The 8,639-nt window shown below is 42.4% G+C and overlaps 1 protein-coding gene across 9 annotated transcripts in view; it reads left to right on the top strand.

The window, feature by feature from the left end:
- The first annotated feature begins 1,017 nt into the window (after positions 1-1,017).
- LOC108699277 (metastasis-associated protein MTA1) overlaps positions 1,018-8,639 on the top strand; it is a 90,638-nt gene continuing 83,016 nt past the window's right edge. For 2 of the 9 annotated variants that reach the window (XM_041573401.1, XM_041573400.1), the window contains exon 1: positions 1,028-1,439. In XM_041573401.1, the coding sequence (XP_041429335.1) occupies positions 1,412-1,439 (28 nt within the window). In that variant the 5' untranslated portion in view covers positions 1,028-1,411. Of the gene's footprint in view, positions 1,440-8,639 lie in introns of all 9 variants that reach the window. The other 7 variants (XM_041573397.1, XM_018231262.2, XM_041573399.1 and 4 more) reach the window with 7 other exon arrangements.

The following is an 8,639-nucleotide window of genomic DNA, read 5'->3' as shown; positions in this document are numbered from 1 at the left end:
TGTCAAGGGCCGCTAATGTTTTTTCTTAAACTTGTAGGGTGTCCTTGGCCACCAATTTTTTTCTTTAATTTGTAGGAAGCCCTGACCATCAAAACTTGTAGGGGGGCCCTGGGCACCAAAGTTCTTTTTTTTTTTTTTTTAAACTTGTAGGGGGCACTTAATGTTTTAACGCTTGTGTCTTGTGTGGCCTTCATACTGATGGGTAAGGGAGGGGGGCCAGAAAATTTTGCTGTGCGGGGCCCCGTGATTTCTGATGGCAGCCCTGCCTATGCATTTTGAAGTATCCTCGGGAATCGACTTTGGGTAAACAAAGCGACACATAGATTTTACCCCTGGCGATTTTGATTGCCATGGAGAGGCATTTCAGGAGATTTGTCACCCGCAGTTGCGCATTTTTATTGCGGGCAACATCCTGTCAGCCATCACCCTTATATAGCGCAGTTGTCTCCACTGTTACCGCTGCATTAGAGTATGAGGATACATAATAAGCAGAGAACATTGTTAAGGCCTCCATAAATGGGCTGCGGACAGACCGAGTTGGCCGCTTATTGGCCTGTTGTGCGGCCATCTGACGGGCGTCCGAATCGATATCAGGCCATAAGTTGGGCAGATGCCGATCGGCCAGGGTAAAAAATCCCATCAGATCGCGGCGCATCTTTTGGTTGAGGTGGTCCCACGATCGAATCGCCCGTATCACCTCCATTCTGATCTGATTGTTGGGCCCATGATCGGATCAGCCTGATATGGCCCACCTCAATGTGGGCATATCGGGGAGAGATCCGCTCGTTGGCAATCTCCCTGTGTATGGCCTTCTTTACAACTGCATGGCGATAAAGAGACAACAGAGGGAAGGCCCTGCTCGCAAGAGCTTACAATCTTAGCTTATGTCACATAAGCATAGAGTCATAGGCAAGGTAAAACATGGTTTTTGTTGTCCATGATGAGAGAAGCTGATTTCCCAGTAATGCAGACAAATGGAGATGTCCTGGAGAGAGAGACACAACAGTTGTAGTTTGGATGGGGGAGGGGGAGGAAAAAAGAAAAGAGTTGCACTGAATGACTGAGTGACTTCCTCCACCCCTCCCCTTGTTTAGGACTGTTGCTAGTATTACTCCTTCGCTCTCCTCTTGTTCCTCGAGCACATTGCCACCAGGAGGCAAGGCACTGCCCCCCTTTAAATGCATCCTTTCCCCCTCCTCCTCGGCTGATCCATCCACCATTTTCCAAAAAGAAGCTCTGCAGTCCCACCTGGAGGAGGATTTATTTGGATTATTTCCCCCCTCTCATGTGGATCCGTGGCTGGAAATCTATGCTGAAAAGAGAAGAGCAGGAGGGGGGGTTCCAGACCCGCTAAAGCAGAAGGCACCGAGGGGGGAGTGCCATTGGGATCCCCCCTCCCTTGCTGAGAGACATGGCTGCAAACATGTACAGGGTCGGAGGTAAGAGAGATCCGCCTTACTGAATACATGAGCAGCTGTACCTATCTGGGGCCTTGTTGTGGCATCAGCCCTGGTGATGATTTGTTTCTCTGCTCCTGCATTGTGCTGCTGTTACCGCTGCCTGTGTACATTGGCGCTTGGATGTGGGTTTGATGGTGGAGGTGCCAGTGTGTGAGTGGGCACAGACTACCAGTGCTTTTTGGGGCTATATACAGGGGGGCAGAAGAGAATGGCACGGTCCTGGGGCACGTGATGATTTCAGGGGAGACTGTTAGAATGTGCCGCCGCTGCCTGCTGGAACCTGAGTTGCCCCCATTTTGTCCCTGGTCACATGGTGGTCCCTGGATCACCCTATGTTCCTGACTTTGGGGGAGGGGCAGTTAAATATTGACCTTTATATCGATCACTTGTAGTTTCTCCCCACAGAACTATAATCGCAAATGGTCAATAAAGTTAACGGGGTTGAGCTCTCTTCCCTTAACTACAACAACATTTGCACATTCTCGAGTTGAAGTAAGATGACTGACCCCCAAAATGTAAAGGTAGTTGTCAGATTTCCTGTACCTCTGTCAAACTTGCTGTCGGGCTTTTTATTGTTTTAGAACTTCACTGCCCACAGTGTCTTTTTACCGACAAGGTGTTTGCTTGTTGAATGTGTTAAAGGAGTGGTTCACCTTTTAAGTTAACTTTAGTATGTTATATTAAGGACAATTCTAAGCAACTTTTCAGTTGGTCTTCCATTATTTATTTTTTATAGTTTTTTAAATTGTTCATGTTCTTCTTCTGATTCTTTCCAGCTTTCAAATGGGGGTCACTGACCCCATCCAAAAAAACAAATGCTCTGTAAGGCTACAAATGTATTGTTGGTGCTACTTTTTACTACTCGTCTTTCTAGTCAAGCCTCTCCTATTCATATTCCAGCCTCTTATTCAAACCAGTGCATGGTTGCTAGGGTATTTTGGACCCTAGCAACCAGATTGCTGAAATTGCAAACTGGAGAACTGCTGAATAAAAAGCTAAATAACTCAAAAAGCATAAATAATTAGAAATTAGAACGTAATGCAAATTGTCTCAAAATAGAACTCTCTATGTGATACTAAAAGTTAACACAAAGGTGAACAATCCCTTTAAGTGGAGGGGGGGTTAGAGGGGCTTATTCACAATGGACAAGCTGAGACTGTCAGTGAGATACTGGGAGTTGTAGTGTAATATCAGCACAAACTGGGTCCTGCAAGGTTTGGGCTGTACTGTGGCATAAGACCAATGATAACCCATATGTATAACAGTAGCACGTGACTTTACCCTGCTTTTACCCAACTCCTGCTGTGAGGTAACAATCGTTTCGACAAATTTCCAGCATTTAACACGTTCGCTTCCCCCTCCTCTCTTGCACTGTGTTCATTGACGTTATTTTAATTAAAAAGGATTCATCAGCAAAACAATCCCATTAGGTTCGGGGGCTGGTTTCCTGGGGTGCCATGACTCTCCCCTCCCGCCATATAGTGGCTGACAGCTGGGAACTGTAAAATAGTTGATACGGGGTGAATAAAGGGGCTCTCGGGCTCAAATTGGGATGGTAATGGGTGATCATAGAGCGCCAGGAGCGGTTGCCAATATGGCGGGGGATGGGGGTTACTGGGACACAAAAGAGGCCGAACACAACCACTGGCGGCAGGTAGAGATGAGGGATTCAATAGCGAGTAGTGTGTGAATTTGTGTGTGTGCATTTCCTAGGGGCATCCAGCGCACCTCGTTTAGAAAGAAAATATATACCGTATTGTGTGCAGGGCTGCCTTTAGTTGAACACACACTCTGTGGAGGGTTAATACATATTCTGTGTAATAACAAGGAAACTTTTTTTTTTTTTTTTTAAAAACCTAACGAGGTGTGAATTGTATATTTATAGATAATTATAGATTGTAAGCTCTGTGCAGAGATCTCCATCCAACGGTATGTATTTTTAGTCTGTCTCATTTACTTTACCTGTATTTGAGTTACATAGTAACATAGTAAGTTAGGTTGAAAAAAGACACACGTCCATCAACCTTTTTACTTTTTTTAACCTGCCTATCTGCCAGTTGATCCAGAGGAAGGCAAAAAAAAAAACCATCTGAAGCCTCTCCAATTTGCCTCAGAGGGGGAAAAAATTCCTTCCTGATTCCAAAATGACAATCGGACTAGTCCCTGGATCAACTTGTACTATGAGCTATCTCCCATAACCCTGTATTCCCTTACTTGCTAAAAAGCCATCCAACCCCTTCTTAAATCTATCTAATGTATCAGCCTGTACCACTGATTCAGGGAGAGAATTCCACATCTTCACAGCTCTCGCTGTAACAAACCCCTTCCGAATATTTAGGCGGAACCTCCTTTCTTCTAATCGAAATCGTCAGTATTAGGAAAGCTTTTCGAAGGGTTAATAAAGGATAAGATACTGGACTTCATAGCAAATCATAATACTATGAGTTTGTGCCAGCATGGTTTTATGCGTAATCGATCTTGCCAGACTAACTTAATTTCTTTTTACGAGAATGTAAGTAGAGACCTAGATTCTGGGATGGCAGTGGATGTGATTTACTTAGACTTTGCTAAAGCATTTGATACAGTGCCACACAAAAGGTTACTGGTTAAATTAAGGAATGTTGGCCTGGAACATAGTATTTGTACCTGGATAGAGAACTGGCTAAAAGATAGACTACAAAGAGTGGTGGTAAATGGAACATTTTCTAATTGGACCAGTGTTGTTAGTGGAGTACCGCAGGGCTCTGTACTAGGTCCCTTGCTTTTCAACTTGTTTATTAATGACCTGGAGGTGGGCATTGAAAGTACTGTTTCTATTTTTGCAGATGATACTAAATTGTGCAGAACTATAGGTTCCATGCAGGATGCTGCCACTTTGCAAAGTGATCTGTCTAAACTGGAAAACTGGGCAGCAAACTGGAAAATGAGGTTCAATGTTGATAAATGCAAGGTTATGCACTTTGGCAAAAATAATATAAATGCAAGTTATACACTAAATGGCAGTGTGTTGGGAGTTTCCTTAAATGAAAAGGATCTAGGGGTCTTTGTAGATAACACGTTGTCTAATTCTGGGCAGTGTCATTCTGTGGCTACTAAACCAAATAAAGTTCTGTCTTGCATAAAAAAGGGCATTAACTCAAGGGATGAAAACATAATTATGCCTCTTTATAGGTCCCTGGTAAGGCCTCATCTGGAGTATGCAGTTCAGTTTTGGACTCCAGTCCTTAAGAGGGATATAAATGAGCTGGAGAGAGTGCAGAGACGTGCAACTAAATTGGTTAGAGGGACGGAAGACTTAAATTATGAGGGTAGACTGTCAAGGTTGGGGTTGTTTTCTCTGGAAAAAAGGCGCTTGCGAGGGGACATGATTACACTTTACAAGTACATTAGAGGACATTATAGACAAATGGCAGGGGACTTTTTTACCCATAAAGTGGATCACCGTACCAGAGGCCACCCCTTTAGACTAGAAGAAAAGAACTTTCATTTGAAGCAACGTAGGGGGTTCTTCACAGTCAGGACAGTGAGGTTGTGGAATGCACTGCCGGGTGATGTTGTGATGGCTGATTCAGTTAATGCCTTTAAGAATGGCTTGGATGATTTTTTGGACAGACATAATATTAAAGGCTATTGTGATACTAAACTCTATAGTTAATATAGGTATGGGTATATAGAATTTTAATTAAAAGTAGGGAGGGGTGTGTGTATGGATGCTGGGTTTTCATTTGGAGGGGTTGAACTTGATGGACTTTGTCTTTTTTCAACCCAATTTAACTATGTAACTATGTAACTATGAGTGAGGAGAGGAAGAATAATAGTACTGAGAGTGGGCCCCTGGTCTAAATTTTCTTGGTGGGCCCCTGGTCTAAGGTTTTTGGGTGGGCCCCTGGTGTCCCATTCCAACACTGGGGCCAGAACTAAAAGGTGGCAACCCTACCTGTGGGTCAAACATTTACATGATGTGCTGGTGGTTTTTGCCAATTCCTCTTGAAAGAACTGGTGTTTGTCGTCCTCTTTGTACTGACATGCCTTTTCAGCTCAGTCGACAACATTGAGGTTTAGGCTTTGTGATGGTCACTCCAGTGCTTTCACTTTGTTGTCATTTTGTTAACAACTCTGGAGAAATGCTGTGAATCATGGTCATATTTCAAGACAAAGTTTTAAGTTTTTGGCTGGCTGAAGGTGTTGCTTCTGAATGTATACATAGCCTACATCAGGATAGATTTAATGTGCACTAGTCCCTTTTTCCAGCAAAACACCTCGCAGCTTGATCCTGCTGCCACCAGCATGCTTCTCAGTTAGAATGGTGTTCCTTAGCTAAAAAGCCTTACTCTGATTCCTCTATACCAGGGTGCCCAAAAGGTAGATTGGGATCTACCAGTAGACCTTTAGCTGGTGATCAGTAGATCTCAAGACACTAAGGGGCAGATTTACTAAGGGTCGAATATCAAGGGTTAATTAACCCTCGATATTCGACTAGGAACTAAAATCGTTCGACTTCGAATATCGAAGTCGAACGATTTAGCGCTAATCCTACGATCGAACGATCAAAGGATTATTCGTTCGATCGAACGATTAAATCCTTCGATTCGAAGGATTTTAATACAACGATCGAAGGAATATCCTTCGATCAAAAAAGCACAGGCAAGCCTATGGGGACCTTCCCCATAGGCTAACATTGAGTTCGGTAGCTTTTAGCTGCCGAACTAGGGGGTCGAAGTTTTTCTTAAAGAGACAGTACTTCAATTATCGAATGGTCGAATAGTCGAACGATTTTTAGTTCGAATCGTTCGATTCATAGTCGAAGTAGTAGTCGAAGGTCGAACTAGCCCATTCGATGGTCGAAGTAGCCCAAAAAACACTTTGAAATTCGAAGTTTTTTTAATTCGAATCCTTCACTCGAGCTTTGTAAATGTGCCCCTAAATCACTCACACATGTTTCATGCTTTTCATTAAGAAATTATTACGTTAAAGGGATACTGTCATGGGAAATTTTTTTTTCCAAAATGAATCAGTTAATAGTGCTGCTCCAGCAGAATTCTGCACTGAAATCCATTTCTCAAAAGCGCAAACAGATTTTTTTTATATTCAGTTTTGAAATCTGACATTGGGCTAGACATTTTGTCAATTTCCCAGCTACCCCCAGTCATGTGACTTGTGCCTGCACTTTAGGAGAGAAATGCTTTCTGGCAGGCTGCTGTTTTTCCTTCTCAATGTAACTGAATGTGTCTCATTGAGACATGGGTTTTTACTATTGAGTGCTGTTGTTAGATCTGCCAGGCAGCTGCTATCTTGTGTTAGGGAGCTGCTATCTGGTTACCTTCCCATTGTTCTTTTGTTTGGCTGCTGGGGGGAAAAAGGGAGGGGGTGATCTCACTCTAACTTGCAGTACAGAGTGATTGAAGTTTATCAGAGCACAAGTCACATGACTTGGGGCAGCTGGGAAATTGACAATATGTCTAGCCCCATGTCAGATTTCAAAATTGAATATAAAAAAATCTGTTTGCTCTTTCGAGAAATGGATTTCAGTGCAGAATTCTGCTGGAGCAGCATTATTAACTGATTCATTTTGAAAAAAATGTTTTCCCATGACAGTATCCCTTTAAGGTAACATAAGAAATACATGTTTGTTAAATATAACAAAATACTTTTTCTCAAATCAATATTTAAATAATATTTTCCAAGGAACCGAATGTTAACAATGCTTTTATGGATGTAGATCGTAATGGGACAATATCACTAAAGTAGACCTAGTATTACTCCTGCTCTACACATAGTCAGGATTGTTCTGCAGTTCTTTGTTTTGTTTCATATGATCAGAGAACCATCCTGCAGAATGCTAGATATTTGTCCTGGTGATAATCTGCAATCCTTGCACCACAGGCTTCCAGGTCTTGGTGATGGAAGACTCTCTTAAAGGAGAAGGAAAACTACGGAGGCATTTTATTGCCAATAGATTAGCTGCAATAGTGCAAGCTAGAATGCTATATTTATTCTGTAGAATGTTTTACCATACCTGAGTAAAAAGCTCTAGAAGCTCCCTGTTTGTTTGGATAGCAGCTGCAGTATTAGCTTGCTGTGACATCACTTCCTGCCTGAGTCTCTCCCTGCTCATTTATAGCTCTGGGCTCAGATTACAGCAGAGAAGGGAGGGGAAGAGGAGCAAACTGAGCATGCTCACGCCCGGGGTAAGGAGGTTTAAGTCTGATACAGAAGCCCATGTATATACAACAGAAGGAAAGAAATGCAGTGTTTCTTTTGACAGAGGACTTTACTGGTATATTTCGGGGGACCTTTCTGATAAGGCTTACTTAGTTTTAACCTTTCCTTCTCCTTTAATGGTGAATGTTGATACATTGGGATTAATGCCTCCATTTTCTTCACCAGTTCCTTTGTTATCCTTGGGTTCAGCTGGATCTTTCAGAACAAAGTTTTCTTTTCTCTGTGAGTTACTATGTACAGGTATGGGACCTGTTATCCAGAATGTTCAGGACCTGGGGTTTTCCAGATAATGGATCTGTCCGTAATTTGGATCTTCATACCTTACGTCTACTTAAAACTCATTTAAATATTAAACCCCAATGGCTGGTTTTGCTCCCAATAAGGATTAATTATATGGTAGTTTGGATCAAGTACAAGTGCTGTTTTATTACTTCACGGAAAAGGGAAATCATTTTTTAAAATTTGACTTGATTATAATGGAATCTAGGGGAGACGGCCTTTTGGTAATTTGCAGCTTTCTGGAGAACGAGTTTTTGGATAACCGATCCTATACCTGTGTCCTAGCTCCCAACATTTAGGAAACAGAAAGAGGGACAAAAAGATTTGGCGCACGTAGTTCAGCAAATTTTTTTACCTTGCCCTTTTTTGTGGCCACACCCCTAATTACCATGTTCATTTTCCATAATTTGGCAGGTTATGAAAGTTTGAACACCTTTCTGTGGTTTTTATATGTTATTACAGTTTTGCAAATGAAGGTGAATTGCCCTTTAAACTGTCAGTCTTGGTTCTTATCTTACCAAACTGCTACAAAAGTAGGTTAAGTATCTATTCTGGGCTCTCTGCCAAGGCCCAATTAAGTTAGAAACTTCGTATCTGTTTCTGGCAGTTCAGTGCATCAGATCAAAGAGAAACTCGGGACTCATCAGTATAAATCCGTGACAGCGGTTTGAGCTGTCA

Source organism: Xenopus laevis, chromosome 8L (genome assembly GCF_017654675.1).
Source record: "Xenopus laevis strain J_2021 chromosome 8L, Xenopus_laevis_v10.1, whole genome shotgun sequence".
NCBI lineage: Eukaryota > Metazoa > Chordata > Amphibia > Anura > Pipidae > Xenopus > Xenopus laevis.
The sequence above is the reverse complement of the archived record's forward strand: the minus strand, read 5'-3'. Positions and strand labels throughout refer to the sequence as shown.